The following is a 17836-nucleotide window of genomic DNA, read 5'->3' on the forward strand; positions in this document are numbered from 1 at the left end:
TTTTTCGGTCTTCTAATACTCCATTTGACCTCCACAAATTTTCACAGATAACCTGTAATTTTTCCCAAGTTTTCATCAGCTGGTTCTCTAACTGGTGTAATATTCTTCTAAGCTCAGAAGATTGGAAACATCTAAATTAACACCTTAACTATTCCCTCCCTGTTCAAAAGTTGAGGTCCCGCTCCTCTGACACCCATTTTCCCCTTTTTAACACGTAGTCTATCCTCTCTCTACAGCTTGTGGGAAAGGTTTATCTGCATACTTCAAAGAACTGTAATTTCTCAGCTTATGGGTTTGACACAAAGTACACATATTTAAGGACTTCTCTTAGTGACCTTTTGGATAATAACAAAAACTTTCCACAAGACCTAAATAGCAAATACTCACAAGAACAGTGTTGTTAATTACTACTACTTGTTATAGAAAAGTCATACCATTTCCTCCCACACCCCCAAGTTAGGCTGATCTTTTCTTCCTTTGAACTTTTTGAGTGGTTTTTTTGCCAGTACCCTCTGCCATAGCTGTTACGTCATAAGATCTCATTGTGTCTTAAAGTCTTTCCAAGGAAATCTACTTCAACTACAGCTAATGCAAAGATAGTCATGTAAGTTACATGCCATTACAGATAGACAATATTTTTTTCTATAATACTGGTCATATAGTTTTTACTGTTTTAGAAACAAGTTACCTTCTTTTCTAAATTTTAACAGTAAAATGCACCTACACATCAGACAATTAAATACACCATCCTGAAACAGAAGCCATACAAAAACTCTAAGAACATTATTTGGTACTTCTAATGCAAACCTTTCATTTGGGAATTTCAAACATTTTAAAGAAATAAGCATTATATCCAGCAAACATGTGATGGCTTAAGATAAGTACAAACAAGTTAAATGGCATGTAGAGCAATAAATATCATCAAATATACTAATGCACCTCTTCCACAATTCCAAATTTTGTGTGAACTTCTTCCTCAACGCCTTTTATTTTAGCCAAAGCTGCTTCACGTCTAAAAAGCAATGCTTCTCGCTCTGTTAGAAAACACTCTCGTTTCTGGAGTTGCAGAGCATACTTCTGCTGTGCTGAACTTTCTCTCTGTATTAAGAAAAAGATTAATGTTGAAATTACTTTGAAGCCCATGAAATTGTCACAATTTCTACTGAACTTGGATTTTCTCTTCCAGAGATATGCTTAGCTTTTTGTAAAATTACAGTGTTACACAATAGTTGTTTAACTGATTAAAAATTTCTCACATCTACATTCAGTTTTCCCACATGTTAACCCAAACGACTTCAATGTGCGTCAGGATGGCTTGGCCTCCCAAAATACTAAATTAACTCTACATGGTTGTTCAAGTATAAGCCTAGAAAAATGTAGGCTTTTGCTTCCAAAAGTTTTGGATAACTGTATTAATTGTAAGACAAAACAGAGTCCGATGCAAATGTCTGTGCTGAACACTAGATTACTATATTGTTTCTTCAATTAGCGGGAAGCATCCTTGAAAAAGTGGTGAAGAAAGAGAGATACAAAATTATTTTTTATCTCATATGTTGCAAAAGAAAGACCTGGCAGGGAATAAGTCAGAAGCATGGGAGCTATTACAGAAAGAAACCATACAGGAGGTTCTTTTGTAAGTGGCCTAGGCCTGTTAGGGGGTGCACTGCTGGGATTCCCCAGCAGCACAGAAAGGTTTTTGCAGGAGGCCATCAAGGCGAGCACTCTGCAGTACCCAGAGTCAGGACAATAGTTTCAGGTGCTCTCAGGAGAAGCAATGGTTGCAGGTGCTTCTCTCCGTACCCACAGTGCATCAGAAAACACTCTTGGATGTAGCAGCACTGTGTTCAAATTCCCTCAAGCTCAATTTTATCTGATTTACCCACTACGCAAGTCAAAGCACCACTACCAAATCAGTGAATTAATTTAGGGAAAGAGGCAGATGATGACAAGAGTTTTAGCATGTAACTGATTGCGATTAATTACAGTAACAGTAATAAATAATAGTTTTAGTACATAATAGCGATTTAACATATAATTTCCAAATCCTCTGTCAAAAGCAAGAATCTTCACAACACTACTCAACAAACATTTTAAGGCTATTCCAGTTCCTACCTGGAGCTTCTGAAGTATGACAAGTAATTCATCATAAATTTGACTGATGTGAGGTGGTATTAAGCTTTTACTATCACATGCTTGAGCATCAGTTCCACTCACTATTTTCCTTACCAAACAATTGGTAATATTTTGGCCACTATTTTCTTGTATATTGGCAGCCAAATGGGATGGTAAGGTACCGCCTATGGAAAGAAAAAAAACATTTCACATTAAAAAGTCAGTCTTAAATACTGACATGATTGTTGGCCCAAAAGAGCAAACTTTAGGCATTTAAAGTAACAAGTATAGAGCAAGAGGTATCAAAATGAGAAAGTGATCTAAAGAATTCTGGAGAATTGCTCAAAGGTAAGTTCCACGACTTGCTTGAATTGATCAGTTATCAACAGAGTTTTAGAAGTAAAACTAGGTCCTCCACTTCAGTATAGAAATCCCATAGATATCTGGATGAAATTTATGCACAGGTTGAATCATAACGTAGCCAAAATATCCTATTATTTTTCTAAGGGCTTCAGGCAAGTGATTTGCTTTGGCTTGCCGTTGGCCTGACATCTCAGTTAACAGAAACAGACTTAAGAAACTACCGGACACAACACAAGGATCTGTTGATCACAGTATAAGAAACTGATGAAAGTTGCAGATAGCACAGCGAGGAATGGCTGGGTTTCACAAATAGTCAAACAGCCAAAATTCACACATAATTGAAAGGAACTACTGAGCTCTTTTGGGGAGGGACACCTTGCAAGGCCAGCTGTAGCTAGGTATCACATCAGGCCAAGTTTACCCAGGTGACAGTATCAGAAATACAAATTTGGGTACTGTGCTGGTTTTGGCTAGGATAGAGCTGATTTTCTTCCTGGTAGGTCATACGGGGCTATGTTTTGGATTTGTGCTGGAAACAGCGTTGATAACACAGTGATGTTTCAGCCATTGCTGAGCAGTGCTTGCATAGTCAAGGCTGTTTCTGTTTCTCACATTGCCTCACCAGCAAGTAGGTCTGAGGTGTACAAGAAGTTTGGAGGGGACACAGTCAGGGCAGTTGACCTCAACTGACCAGAGGGATCCCACATCATTATGACATCATGCTCAGCAATAAGAGCTGGGGAAGAAGGAGGAAGGGAGGACTTTCAGAGATGTGGCACTTATCTTCTCAAGTCACCGTTACGTGTGATGGAGCCCAGCTTTCCTGCAGATGGCTGAACACCTGCCTGCTGATGGGAAGTGGTGAATGAATTCCTTATTTTGTTTTGCTTGTGCACATGGCTTTTGCTTTACCTATTAGAGTGTCTTTACCTCAACCTGCAAGTTTTCTTGCTCTTACCTTAACTGATTCTCTCCCTTCCTACTGGGGGAGCAGGGGGGCAGGGAGCGTGAGCAAGTTGTGAGGGGCTGAGCTGCCTGTGGGGCCCAAACCACAACAGGTACAGCTGTAGCAAAACTCAGACCAATGATGACAAAGTAATTAGGGATAGGTTGTTTATTTGACAGTCAACCAGGGAAGATAAAAGAAGGACAACGACAAGGACCCTCAAGAAACAGGAAAGAGGTTACTAGATAAGCAAAAGATGTAATCAGGGCTAACTGGTGGCATGCATTATGCAGCCCTGTGGTTGATCACCCAACACAGCTGGAGCAGGACAATAAACCAAACCTGTTGTTCTACCACAGCGTGATTGCTTCACAGGTGAGGAAGGAGAGTGTAATTATTACAATGCCACACAAATCTTAACAGAAGCATAAAAAAAAAAAGTGAAAAGAAACCAGAAAAACAAAGTAGTCGTATCTGAAACAAATGTATGTGACATTTACCAGAGTTTGTATTTATTTTCCCTTCGATCCCAGATAGTAATGCATTTTTCCTAGCACAAATAAATTTATTTATTTTCTTTTCACAAAGCATGTGTTTTCAGAAAGCTGTTCTTATACTCTGCCCACCAGTTTAACACAACCCTTGGTGAGAGTCTATTACAGTTCCATTGATCTGTTCTGCCTGGCTTCTGAGATTCCTTTTGGCCACTTTGGGGTTGGTTGGCTGGCTGGTTGTCACCGCACTTCCAGATACACTTTCAAAAGAGCAAATCAATGTTCTTCTAAAACTCCCCACAAGAGACAGAGCCACACTGATTCACAAACTCCTCCAACTGCAGCAGCATCTAAAACATCTGCAGTGAATTAATGCCACCTGAGCCCTGCTACAATCTTCTAGTTAGAACTTCCTGAGGTAACTGAACAACAAGTAACTCTTTCCTCATTGACAGTTCTCCATCCTTAACTGACAAAAGACATCTGACTTATCAGAGTTGCAGTATTCGTTAATGCAGCTAGCTACTTAAACCAAAATAAAACCAACCAAACAAAAAAACCTCAACCCCACCCTGTTTCTTTGTTTATATTATAAAGTCACCTGGCAACCAGTTTAATAAAAAGGTCGATTTTTATTTTTAAAATACATGTTAGTATTGCATCAAGTACGTCTGAAAATCCTAAACTGATTCTAAAGGAGTTACTCATATGCACATAGAAGGTTAAATCCCCAAATCAAAATACATTTTAGCTGATTATTGTATTTATGAACTGAGCAGAAATACATCTACTAGAAAATTTTTTAAATTACATGTTGTACTTCACACATGAGCTGTAAAAATATTTAAAATTCAGTATTTATTACCTGTTTTCACATATATAGCTGTACTTTGAATTACATCAGTTTCAGTGCAATTAATGGTCTTTTCTTCTATTTCTAGACCACTTGAACCACAGAAAGAATCTTGCTCACCATCAAAACTAAAAAAAATAAATTAAAAAAACCAGTAATTTGAAATTACTCGGTTCTTTTCTAACATGCTACATATATAGAGGACTGAGAGAAGTCTGTACAAAAAAGGAAACATTGCTCAATCTAAGATTTTGATATTTGACTGATAACAAATAGCAGAGTTAAATCATTTGGGTGGAAAGCATTATTACTCACAAGATTTTAACCACAACAGTTAATAATGTTGCTGACCTAAAAGTAGTAACAATAACTAGAATTTTCATGCTGTAAGCATATGTATACAGCAGGTAAAACCAACACTCTTCTCTCACCACCAACCAAATTCCAGAAAAGCTAAAAATATAAAATCTCTTCTTAAATTATTTTTACATATTTGGTGTAAAGTAGCCCCGAACAGAGATTTCTTGGCTTTTGGAATCAAATTATCTCTAAATAAACTTAAAGCTGTTCATCAGTCTGAGCTATCTGCTTTCCTCCTAGTTGCGTTTATATCATCCCTGTATCCCATTAGCAATTCCAACATACACAGATTAGATCAGAAAGTGAGCAAAACAATACTTCTCATCAGAATCAGCATTCACATTATTTCGTACATCAGCCACAAACATTTCTTTACTTAACAAGAAACAAGGATCTTAAAACTACTTCTGTATCAGTGCAATCCAAACATATTGTTTCATCATGGTTTACATGGATTATGAGAGATAATAAATGATAAAGGAGAGCTGAAGAGAAAACACCTCTTACCAATCCCAGTCTTTATAAGTCTGCAGAAAATCACCAGAAGATCTGATGCTCTTCTCTCTTCCACTTTCAGTAAATTCTGACTCTAAAGAACATCTGGATAAAGAAACAGTTGTATTTTCCAGTAAGCTGTCCATGTCACCTGGAATACATAAAATAATAACATTTTTATTTTGCATTTGAGAAGCTGACATTAAGAATTGGAAAAGGACTTGTTAGAAATACTTGCTTTGTAATCAGGTAGGTTTAAGAACCAAAAAAACCACTGACGCAGCCTGACAAATGAATTAAAAATTCTAACAGCTTAACCTATAGGAAGAATTATTCAGTTTTCAAACCTGATTTGTCTTTCTGAAGCTGTACAGCTTGCCTTCATATACTAATTTTTCTATAACCAAAGTCTGATAAACACATCGTTCTACCCTGCTGTCTGCATGTACCAGCAACACGTGTTTCTCAAGAAGCCCAAAGACATTCTAAATATTAAACACATATGTGTCTTTAATTAAAACCAAATGTATCCATTACAAGGTGGACTGCTAAAACTACTTCAAGTAGGACAAACACAAACAGGTTGGGAACCATTGTTCTAAAGCATTCTTTGTGCTCTTTATGTGAATGTTAACATTCCCAGGCTGGCTCCCAGATATCACATTCAAGAATGTCTACCTATTTAAATGAGAAAATACAAACCTTGAAGTAAATTTAGGAATGAGACAGTTTTAGTATATATTTTGTCTGAATATATATATTTGTATATATATGATGCCTGAAAAAGACATCAAAGCACCATTGTTTGTTATTACCTTTGTGTACCAGGGAGCTTCCACTTTTATGTTCAGTATGTAACGCTTCTGAAAGGCAATCTTATAAGAAAGCACAAACCCACTGTAATATAGTCAGAATTTTCAGGGAAAGTGTAAGTTACAACTGACTTGTTTAACAGTTACAGTGCCTTGTGACAGAATTCCTACCACCAACTATTGACTTTGAAAAGGGAAGTGGGTTTTTTTTTCAATATCAAAATGTAAATGCCCCTCATATTAAGAGGCAAACATAGTCCCCACAGTCTAATAATGAAATAGTCATAGTGTTATATGTTAAAATATTTGAGATACTGTAAGACACTATGAAGACAGTAACATAAAATAAGGGCATAAAAGTAGGATCAGGTAATCACAGAAACAGTGCCATCTATCTTGATAGCTAAGCTTTTTATGTCAGTTTCCTTCTCCACTTTTTCCTACTAACTTTTAACTACATACTAAAAAACCAAATGACAGAAGTATTAGGCTACAAGCAAAATCAAGTAAACATACATTAGAAAAGATCACTCAACGCATGTCTCATGACCTTAGCTGCATTTCACTGCATCTCTCTGCTATGCTCTAAATGATGAGATCGACTGCTGTATTTTCTTGTACTTAAATACTGCTTTCTCATGAAATAACAAAACTTGAAAACAAATCTAGCATTTCCTTCCTTGCAAGCATTACACTTTAAAGTCTCAGTGATAGTTTTTTTAAAGATAACTTTTGGAAATTATTTTTCTTTAAAGAATAGTTCTGTAATTCAAAGCAAAATATTCCTCAAGAAAAACATAGCAACTAGAGCACTACAAAATGCTACCAGAGTTGCAAATCTTTCTGGAGAAACTATGGGCAAATACATCCAGATATTAGCTACTATAGAACTCAAACCTTCACCTCATATTTTAAATGGTTTCTGATCCTAAAATGGCAAGTCACACTTCCTCAGAAAAAAAAGGCTGCTTTCTGTATTTGATGATTCCCAGCACCAACTTAATCTCCCAATCCAACTACAAGTTAACTCAAATCCACCTTTCAATCAATCTCTCCCAGTCTTCGGCTGCTCACAGGTATTTTTTCAACATATTAGTTCCTTTGCAGCATGAGTTTGAACGCTTAAGGTCTGTTACACCCTGGACGTGCTGGAAGCATTTGACCCACGGAACTCAGATGCAAGCAACTGCAAGTTTGTCTCAGTGAAAGACAGACTTCAGGCAAAATAAAAGTAAGTGCCTAGTGAATGAGCATTCCTTCTACAAAGTGTCAAAGACTTTTGAAACACCAGCATGTGGGAGGAGTCTTTGCTCCTGGATTTTTAGGCAGATCAGTTTCCTAACCCAATTTGCAGACCCATACATTTTTACATCAGCACAAGTAGTGAAAACAGAGGAGAAGCAATCCAGTTCCTTCATTCCAATCAGTACAGAGAACCTGGCTTTGTCTGGTGTAAAATAAGACGACTTTACCTCAGCAAGGGAATGATACCCATCATAGTTTACATTCTGATCATTGTGGCAGTCTCTTCATGAACTACGGGTTTGATTCTAGGCGACAATTTCCTGCTCCCTGAAAACAGAACTAATCACTAGGCTTTGCAAAAAATCACAAACCCTTCTAACACATTCTAAATAAAGCTAGCAATTGCTGTGGCAAGAGAAGATATGAAATAAATGAGTTATCCTATTATATGTATTTCATATATGCCTAGCGTACTAAGAGGATCTACATATTATCTTGCCCAACTGACAGGTACCAGAAGGTGGTAGGCAAAAACTAAGTGCCAAGCTGCTCAGACTGTGTTTTGGGAACGCACCGAATTTGGAGTTGCAGTTTCCAGGGGAATTCCAAGCCCAGACAAGGACGGCGCTGCAGCTCTTGCACCGTAAAGCAATCAGAACCGAGGGGCAGAGGCACTACTAGCGGGAGGACGCCTCACACGTAAGCTCCTACTCTGTTTCAGTCCCTTTTCTGGCTCTACACCGTACGCGTACGCCACACGCCAGTGTTTACAATGGACCCTATGGAAGGGGACACAGACACCCCCGCCCCAGGCACCTCAGGGACCAGGCGAGGGACCAGCGCTCCTCCTCCTCCCGCCCCACCTCCCCCGGGCGCGCTACCCGCGCCCCTCCAATCTCACCCCCGCCGGCCCGCGCAGGCAGCGCCGCCAGAGACGCCCGGCCCCGGGGCCGCGGCCGACCATACCGCGCCGCCGCACCGCTCCCGCTCAAAGAAGCCGCCACCAGCCGCAGGCGGCGGGCGCAGGCGCGACAGGCCGCGGCGGAAGCAGCGGGCGCGCGGCGGGGCGCAGGCGCACACGCCCCCATCGCCCGCTGGGGCGGGGCTGGTGCCCCCGGGCCGGGAAGCGGCGGCGCCGCCGGGGGAGCGGGAGCCGGGGGAGCCCTCGGCCAGAGCGGGCAGGGGCGGGCGGGGCACCGGCGGGGCTGCGGAGTGCGGGAGTGGTTTCGCACTCCCACTTGGCTTCGCGGTGCTGTGCTGCGCCTGCCGCCCGGCCCCATCCCTTGGGGTTTATTGTCCAAGAGTCTTAATGCTGCTGCAGGAGCTTTAGGGAAGGAGTACTCCTACTAGCCTTAAAAAACTAATAAATCTCAAAGCAGAATATTCAAATTACATATTTTCAATTTAAAAGATCAAAATGCCAGATCGGTTACCTTGAAGAAAACTTTGATAATGGCAGCATTAAGATGTAGAGTAGGAATAAAAAAACCCCACAAAACCACAATTTTGCTCATGCTGATTCACTATTAAGAGACAAGTTTTTGTCCTGGTTTCAACAGGGACAGAGTTACGCAGTGGTTTGGGTCGGGTGTGAGACCAGTGCTGGTAACTGATGTTGTCAGTTGTTGCTGGCTGATGTTTGTATCGTCAAGGACTTTTCAGTTCCTCCAGCGAGAGGGCTGGCAGGGCACAGGAGACTGGGAGGGGACACAGCCAGGACAGCTGACCCAAGCTAGCCCAAGGGATATTCCATACCATGGGCCGGCAGGCCTGGTGGGGGGAGGGGTTGGCTGGGGGCTGCTGATGGCTGCTCAGGGACTGGCTGGGCATCGGTCAGCAGGTGGTGAGCAACTCTTATCATGCATCACTTGTTTTCTCCCTTCGGGTTTCCTTCCTCTCCCCTTCTCCCTCTTTTTAATTATTATTATTTAAAAAAATGCAATTACTAAATTGTTCTTACCTAAATCCTCAAGTTTAACTTTGTTCCCAATTCCCCTCCCCATCCCTTGGTGGGGGAGAAAGGGATGGGGAGTGCCATCCCTTGGTGGGGGAGAAAGGGATGGGGAGTGCCATCCCTTGGTGGGGGAGAAAGGGATGGGGAGTGCCATCCCTTGGTGGGGGAGAAAGGGATGGGGAGTGCCATCCCTTGGTGGGGGAGAAAGGGATGGGGAGTGCCATCCCTTGGTGGGGGAGAAAGGGATGGGGAGTGCCATCCCTTGGTGGGGGAGAAAGGGATGGGGAGTGCCATCCCTTGGTGGGGGAGAAAGGGATGGGGAGTGCCATCCCTTGGTGGGGGAGAAAGGGATGGGGAGTGCTGTCTGGTACTTAAGTCACCAGCTGGGGTTAAACTACAACAATTTAAAAAAGATAAAATGACCCATGGCATATGTAAGCCACACTTAAAGTCAGTTCTGCAGTGAGGTCAGACAAGTTGCCACAGCAAACAGCTAATAAACGTTGAGAAGATAGGCAAGACAGCCATGTCATAGCAGCTGCAGCGGGTTATACTACAGCATTTCAGGTAAAATCCCCATGTTAAGCAGATGTCTTTCAATAAACTAAGACCTTTAGAAATACTCTGTGTAAAAAAAAAGTTTGTACACTTCTCTAGCAAAATAGAGATTGAAATATTTAAGAACTATTCTCTAGCTTTCAAATATTGACATGCTATTCTGAGACTTCAGACAGCACAAGCCAGAATCTACCTGCCTCAGCTTGCTTTCTGCACATTTGAGTAAGCATTAAGTTTCAAATGCCTTCAGTTTACTGACCAGTAATTAGTACTTACAATTTACATATTTAAAATCGAGATTTGACAGAAGCCAAATCATGCAAGTTTTTCTTTTCTAAGCAAATCAGAGTGAAAACAAGACATTTATTTTAACAAGACTAAGATTTAATTTTTAAAATTTGACATTTAATACAAATATGTCAGGATAACACAAATACACCTGAAATATGCCAGTGTCTGAACTTATTTATCATGCAAAAAATCAATTAGAACACATAAAAAATCCAACTTTAAGCTGTAATTTTACATTTATACATCAGAAATGTCCATTTTAACAAGTTGAAATAATTAGTCAATAACATCTAAATACTGATTTATACTCCTAGAACATCTGTATACCCAAATTCTATATTTGCCCACAGTCTGTAATGACAACTCTTCCACTCACTAGTCCTTTAGGAGAACCAAAGGATTCAATCTTTCTCACAACATCCATTCCATCTTTCACAAAACCAAATACCACATGCTTGAAGTCCAAGTGTTCTGCTTTTTTAAGTGTTATAAAGAACTGAGAGTTATTTGTATCCCTGCCCTTATTTGCCATTGACAACAATCCAGGACCAGTGTGTTTCACTTCGAAATTCTCATCTTCAAATGCTGTTCCATAAATTGACCGTCCACCTGTTCCATTATGGTTAGTTATATCGCCTCCCTTAAAAAAAAAAAAAGAGGGGGGGGCACACAGCATTAACTTAAACAAGTCCTGAAACATGAACCAACAGCAAAATTATATCCACTTTCAACAGTCAGGACTGCTTTGGAAGCACTCATTCTTAGTTTTCCACAAGTACCATATTTATTTAGATACAATGCTTCCCAGCTTCATTCAAGGTAATGGAAGCAGTAATGGAAAGTTTGTCCCTTGTTTATTCTGAATACAGTGTTTTATCTTCCTGCTCCGTGTAGCAACCATTCCTCTAGGCCAGTCTTTCCCACTGCCTGCTTCCTGCATCACTTGGCCTTGATAGCTGGGACCTGGTTATCTCACCGAAGGCCTGTCTTTGCTTAATCCCTGCAGGCACAGAATTGGTCACTTGAAAAGGGTTAAGGTACCAGTGACCAGTAACTTCCTGCTTCTGTGCAGGCATCGGCTTTTCCCACATTACTGCTTCTTCAGGAGAGCAGCTACTGCTAGTGAGCAGTGTCTTTTGTCTTTCTGCAAGGCAGCAAGCTTCTGTCTCCCAGTTACTGGACTGTACACATAAAGGTAAGAGCGTAGGTTATCATATCTTTGAAGGAAAGCCTTAATGCTCATTAAAAAGCTTCTCACTGGACCTGGAGAAAGTTTAGGCAAAGCAGAGCAAACAGAATACCCCAATTTGATGTGATAAAAACTCACTTTTTCTGAGGGTATGCACAGTGCAGTTAACTGTTTCAGAAGGAAGTCTGCTCCTTACGGGGTGTGGAATACCCCACAAGTTTAAACCCTACATGAGCAACACTGCTTTCCTTATCAGAAAGGCACAAAGTTTTAACAAGAGAGCCACAACGGGCATACTTCAGACACAGGTGACATCTAATCAAGAGACCGGATAGTTTTTTATTCTGGTGACAGGCCATTCATATATTACTGCCTACTTCTAAGTTTGTAGAGGGTTGTACCTCATCTTCAGGGATGTAGTAACATGCAGGAACATTAGTGCAGCATGTAAGGAAGTTGGTTATATAAGAGAAGCCTGGAAATATGTGTTACTAGCAGGTCAGCATACAGAAGTTCCTCTCCATAGAGAGAGGAGGCTGAATGGTAGTTTTGGGAACCCTTACTGTCCCTTGAGTTTCTGTTCAGCAACAGGCCCCTTGTCCATTTTAAGAGGAGATCCCTCTCTCTCTTCTTTCTTCCACACTAACATGTCAGTGCTAGGTAACACTACAGCATCAGGCAGCTGGCAGACACAGGTAAAAAGCATTTAGCTTAGGGCAGCATGTGCTGCTTGTACCATTTCTCATCTCCTGAAATGGCAGGAAGGCAGATGCCTGGAAGGGACAGATGAGCGTATCTCGCACACCAGATTCATGCTGCCAGTAAGAACGTGCTATCCTGTATAAGTGATTCTTTTAATTGCCATTGTTAGTCAAGATGCATCTCATTCTCTCAATTAAGAGCCTTCCTGTTATACTTACCTGACACACAAAGTCAGTGACTATTCTGTGAAAGCAGGAGTTCTTGAATCCAAATCCTTTCTCTCCTGTGCACAGGGCCCTGAAATTTTCAGCAGTTCGAGGGACAATATTTGAAAATAGTTCCATGGTTATGTGTCCTAAAGGTTCATCATCAGCAGAAACTTCAAAATACACAATGGGGTTGGTGTCCTTTGACAGTCCTGCTGCCAGAGATAAGTGTCCCTTCTGTAACTCTGACAAGCTTAGCTGGCATTCTTCAAACCTCCTCTTGAAAGAGTTAGCCATTTCTTGGCTTTTAAATCTGACTGCAAGCTGCTCTACTTTTACTTCACCATCTGAAAATAAATCCAAGAACAGGTTTCTTTAGTTCTGTTAAGTATAGTCAGAGACAAATAACTTTCATCTTACAATCTCCAGGGAAAAACCAAAGCCACAGAAACTACAGACCACTTCGAAAAACAAAAACCACCTGACAAACTCACCAGCATAATCTGTGGCTGTCCAAATTAAAGCATTGTTGGATGTATCAGAGGGCACTAAGTTCATTTCCTTGGTGATGACGTGGTTTGCACAGACCTTAAGAACTTGGTCTCTTCTCATTAGGACTCTGTAGTATTTCTTCTGTGTATGGAAGAGGATCTTTATCTCTCCAACACCACGCTCCTTCCACTGAGTAGCATCTCTGTCCCATCTGTAAAGTTTTGCCCTCTCTTTGAAGAGAATTTCTTCGTCTTCTTCTCCAGATTTTACCTCCACCTAAAAAACAGCAGAGTACCTGTGATTTCCCAAAGAACTGCTGTCATCAATGATATTAAGTATTACATACACTTACGATTCTGACCTATTACAATGGAAATTTATTCAGTGTATTCCTTTCTCCAACATCATATTCGCCACACACCAAAACGAGTAAAACATCTAACCTTTCCATAATTTAAGAGCCCAAGAAATTCCACTGTTTGAGATTAATTATAGTATTGCAATACTACTTCACCATGCTGCGTATCGTTTTGGTAGGTATTTGTTCCTGTTTTGTGTTGGGAGTGGGTTTTTTGTTTATTTTTCAATGGGTTTTGTACATGCATGTTATTTCTTAAAAATAAACCCCCCAAAAAACAACAGAAAACCCAAAGCACCAAGTGTTCTGGCAAGTTTCCCAGGAAAGGTGCAGGTTTGCTGAATGATGTGCAAAATGAGAAGCGAAGATACAGTACTGTTACCATTTCAGGCATTACCTTTTGAACATTGTTAAAGAACTTGATATTTGCACTTGAACAGAATGAACACCGAGTATAACAAACTGAGGCCACATGACAGCCGTATCTCCTCCTCACTTTATGTATGCATATTACTGGCCTCTAACCTCCTTTAGCTAACGTTATCTTCCAAAGATAAGAAACACTTGCGAGAACTGGAAAAGTAGGTAACCAACAACTCTTTGTGGAGAGAGAAATGAGACTGAAGGAGGGAAACAGCAAATAAGAGAACAAAGAAAAATCACGGAAGTTGCAATAAGCATTTTTTAAAAACTTGCTGTGTTAGCAGACATGCTTATATTAGTGTTGGTTTATCATCTAGAAGTCACCTTACCTCTGGTAAGGACACAATTGGCTCAAAGTGGATATCATCGCTATGTACCACCTCATCATCACTACCACCTTCATCTTCATCTACTTTATGGGCTGTCTCTCCAAACACAGCTGCTCCTGTATTTGCCCATTTGAAGTTTTCATCTACAATTAAGACAGTTACATTTCAAACTTTGTGTAGTTTCTTCTTCCCGACAAGAACTTACAGAAAACTGGTGTTAACTGATGGATCAATAGAAATTTGGTGCATAAAAGGTATACTGTATCAAGAAGTCCAGCTGAGTGCCTGTCTCAGAGACTAGTTTAACCCACCTTTTGAGCCAAAAGCAAAGTCTCCAGAGCTTTTGGAAGCCAGATCTGCAAACGACAAGCCTGCAGTATTGCCGAAACCAAATGAGATGATTCTGTTTTCTATCAAATAAGAGAGGAAAGTCAAAGGTTTTTTTTTCTCTGCCTTTCTTAAAGAAAACGCATTTAATATTATATATTCACAAGAATAAACTGGGAAGTATCTGTGGTATTTTTGCCTTCCAATAAATTTAAAGTTTACATAACACTTGTCACAACGATATCATTTAAGAAAAAGGCTCAAGACTGTGTGAGATTGTTTCAGTATGCTACTTCTGTGCAGATCCACAGAACTAGTAAGTATTCACGCGCTATTTAACAGTGAACTAATGAGAGAAAGTACATCATATATAAATTATGTAACAGCCACTAGCATTGCTCTGCAGTAGCGCTATCTGCACACAGCAGAATTTGATGTATATAATTATTTTAATCCCCAGTCATGTTTCTACTAGATTGGTACTTATGCTTCTAATTCAGTGTTGGTACTACTTCTCTCCAAGGCTACTACATTAGATAAACCAATCTACAGAAAAGCATACTTAGCTTCCTATCAAAAAAAAAAAGAAAAAGAAACCTAAACAAAAATCCAACCACCAAAAAGCCACCTCACACACCCATCAGAACATACCCCTGACCTTACCTTGTGTTGACTCTGAACAGTCCGAATCATTTTTTTTACTTGATAAGTCTACAGGTTTGTCATCGGCTCCTGATGAAGCTTGCGATACATGCACAGTTTCCATAGTGGAATCTGGTTCTTCATTGTTGGTAGCTGACTGGACAAATACTGTCACCTCACCAGCTGGTGGGCAAGGTACTTCTTCCTTACTGGTACAAACTAAGTCAGTTGAGCTTGTACTGTCATCCTCCTGAGATCAATACAAAAAGCAAAGTAGTAAGCTGTGGGAGAGGAGGATAGAGAATGTCTGAAGAGGAATGTGTGAGAGAAGTATGGAGAATGTCTGACCATTACTGATGGGAGATAGAGAGGAGGATGGAGAATGTCTGACCTGGCAGGAGATGAGAGAACAGGTGGGTATTGTGAAGAAGAGCAAGAAAGACAAACATGGTTATCTAGTAGCAACTAGACAGGTTTGCAGCTAGTGACTGTTAGAATGGATCCGTGACAAAGTGCCGGACTTTCCACCTGATGGCACTTTGCAAATTCCTGCCTGGCAAGCAGTCAGCAGACGATTGTATGATGCTGCTGCAGGGGGGGACTCAGCAGCAGGAATGCATTTAGCACCTTGGTAGCAAATTCTGACTACTCTTCACCAAGCGTGGACTAATTCTACTTACAGTGCTAAACCAGGGGAGGATGTAAATTCCATTGACAGCACCACTCTTCTCAACATACTGTCAATGATTGCACTGACCCTGTTTGTACCTCCTCTGCCCCCAAAGCTCCTGTCGCCGACTGCAGCAATCCTCACAACACAGGACCAAGTGCGGAAACAGGACAGCTCAGACAATGCATTGACACTGATAAACCTTTTGTTCCAGGTCCCACAGATCCAGAAAAGGAACTAGACCTTTTTCCTCCCTGCAATGGGTTGACTGTATTTTTGGGGAAGGTGAAAGGGGGTCCGGGGGATTGGTGGCGGGAATGCAAGTGGGAAGCACAAGCAAGGGGATTTGGGAGTTGCTGTGGCATGTCCAGTATTGTATTGGCCAAATCAGCCTCCAGAGTGGCAGCCTGTGCAATATAAGGCTGTTAAGAGTTAAGAAAAGCAGTGCAGGAAGGGGGTATTCATAGTACATTTGCTATATCCCTTCTTGAAGTGATGGTAGAGTCTTACACACTCACACTGCGTGACTCAAAGTCATTGCTTTGTATGGCACTAAGTCCAACGCAGTATATGATGTAGTTATCTGATTTTTGTGAGCTATGTCTAATGGCCTTGATTGAAAACCTTAATCAGGGAATTGCTGTTAACTATGAGCAGTTGGCTGGCAAAAATTATTATGCCGCTTCCATGACTCAGGCAAGGTATCACAGGGACGCCTATTTGCAAATTAAGGAGGTAGCTATTAAGGTAGTCCCGAAGACACTGAAGTCTGGGTATGAGTCCAGTGAGTCATCTGCCAGTCCTGCAGGGTCCTAAAGAGTCATATACTAACTTTATTGATTGGCTTCAGAATATTTTGCAACAACAAGTCAAGCATGGAGAGGAAGCTCAAGGGTTCCGTTTAAAACAACTAGCTACGATAATGCCAATGAAGATTGCAAGCGGGCATTGCAGCCCTTGCAAAATCACAACCCCACCACCTGTCAAATGTTTCTAATGCAGACCTCACAGCAGCCTGTAACTCTCGAGTTCTGGAATGCAGCGCAACACATTTTTGCTTCTCTAATCTCTTCTGTAGGAATAGTACATGCTCTTAACTTGCTTAGTAAATTAGGCTGCTAGCTTGCTGAAGAAAGTAATACTACAAACGCTACTCTTTCTGGCTTATTAGTTGATGTCAACCCTGTCCATTGTGCATCGCTACAGAACCAAGCTGCTATTGATTTTTTTATTGTTAGCACAGGGACATGGGTGTGAAGACTTTGATGAGATGTATTACGTGAATCTGAGTGACCACTCTGAATCAATTCACAAAATCTTACAAAACTTAAAAGTCTTTAACAAAGATTGGCAGCAGAGCCAGGGGTGGGATGTCTTTGGTCTCTTCTCACGGCTGGGAAACTTTAGGCTGTAGATCAAAAGTATTGCAGGATTTATTATAATTGCCTTAACCACCTTATTGATGTTTGTCTTATGTCTCCCATGCCTTTTTTTTTTTCCTGTATTCAGTGTTTAGTTGACCATAACATAAATCAGGTCACGGTCACCCAGCTACACACAACCTTTGCCTTGTCACAATTAACAAACCAAAAGCAAAGTAGTAAGCTGTGGGAGAGGAGGATAGAGAATGTCTGAAGAGGAATATGTGAGAGGAGTATGGAGAATGTCTGACCATTACTGATGGGAGATAAGAGAGAGGGGGATGGAGAATGTCTGAAAAGAGATATATGAGAGGTGGATGGAGAATGTCTGACCTGGCAAGAAATGAGAACACGTGGGTATTGTGAAGGAGAGTAAGATAAACATAGTTATCAGTAGCAAATACGCGTCTGCATGCTTGTAGTGATATGTAACTGCATGAATGGTTTCTACCCTGAGCCTGATTTTACATAGAGCTGGAATTTGTATCTGGGCTCAGAGATACAAATATGAGCTTCTCTGTACAATGAAGTGTCTCTGGTTGCACCACAACCCGAGTCCATGCCTTCATATGCCACAGTAAAGCCAGAAGAGCC

The 17836-nt window shown here is 40.9% G+C and overlaps 2 protein-coding genes across 7 annotated transcripts in view; both read right to left on the reverse strand.

Annotated features, from left to right (window-relative positions):
- CCDC138 (coiled-coil domain containing 138) overlaps nucleotides 1-8718 on the reverse strand; it is a 41250-nt gene extending 32532 nt beyond the window's left edge. The window contains exons 1-5 of one of the 4 annotated variants that reach the window (XM_037377387.1): nucleotides 8647-8718; nucleotides 5636-5774; nucleotides 4781-4896; nucleotides 2113-2297; nucleotides 940-1098 (exon numbers count right to left, since the gene is read on the reverse strand). In XM_037377387.1, coding sequence (XP_037233284.1) covers nucleotides 940-1098; nucleotides 2113-2297; nucleotides 4781-4896; nucleotides 5636-5769 — 594 coding nt within the window. In that variant the 5' untranslated portion in view covers nucleotides 5770-5774; nucleotides 8647-8718. Of the gene's footprint in view, nucleotides 1-939; nucleotides 1099-2112; nucleotides 2298-4780; nucleotides 4897-5635; nucleotides 5775-6438; nucleotides 6933-8254; nucleotides 8528-8581 lie in introns of those variants that run through there. The other 3 variants (XM_037377385.1, XM_037377386.1, XM_037377388.1) reach the window with 3 other exon arrangements.
- Nucleotides 8719-10554: 1836 nt separating this feature from the next.
- The window catches only part of LOC119142668 (E3 SUMO-protein ligase RanBP2-like), a 34964-nt gene continuing 27682 nt past the window's right edge, over nucleotides 10555-17836 (reverse strand). For all 3 annotated transcript variants that reach the window (XM_037375839.1, XM_037375838.1, XM_037375837.1), the window contains 6 exons: nucleotides 15173-15401; nucleotides 14494-14592; nucleotides 14183-14325; nucleotides 13075-13348; nucleotides 12593-12927; nucleotides 10555-11123 (listed from right to left, as the gene is read on the reverse strand). In XM_037375839.1, coding sequence (XP_037231736.1) covers nucleotides 10818-11123; nucleotides 12593-12927; nucleotides 13075-13348; nucleotides 14183-14325; nucleotides 14494-14592; nucleotides 15173-15401 — 1386 coding nt within the window. In that variant the 3' untranslated portion in view covers nucleotides 10555-10817. The remainder of the gene's footprint in view (nucleotides 11124-12592; nucleotides 12928-13074; nucleotides 13349-14182; nucleotides 14326-14493; nucleotides 14593-15172; nucleotides 15402-17836) is intronic.

The sequence above is a fragment of the Falco rusticolus genome, chromosome 2 (assembly GCF_015220075.1).
Source record: "Falco rusticolus isolate bFalRus1 chromosome 2, bFalRus1.pri, whole genome shotgun sequence".
In the NCBI taxonomy this organism is placed as follows: domain Eukaryota; kingdom Metazoa; phylum Chordata; class Aves; order Falconiformes; family Falconidae; genus Falco; species Falco rusticolus.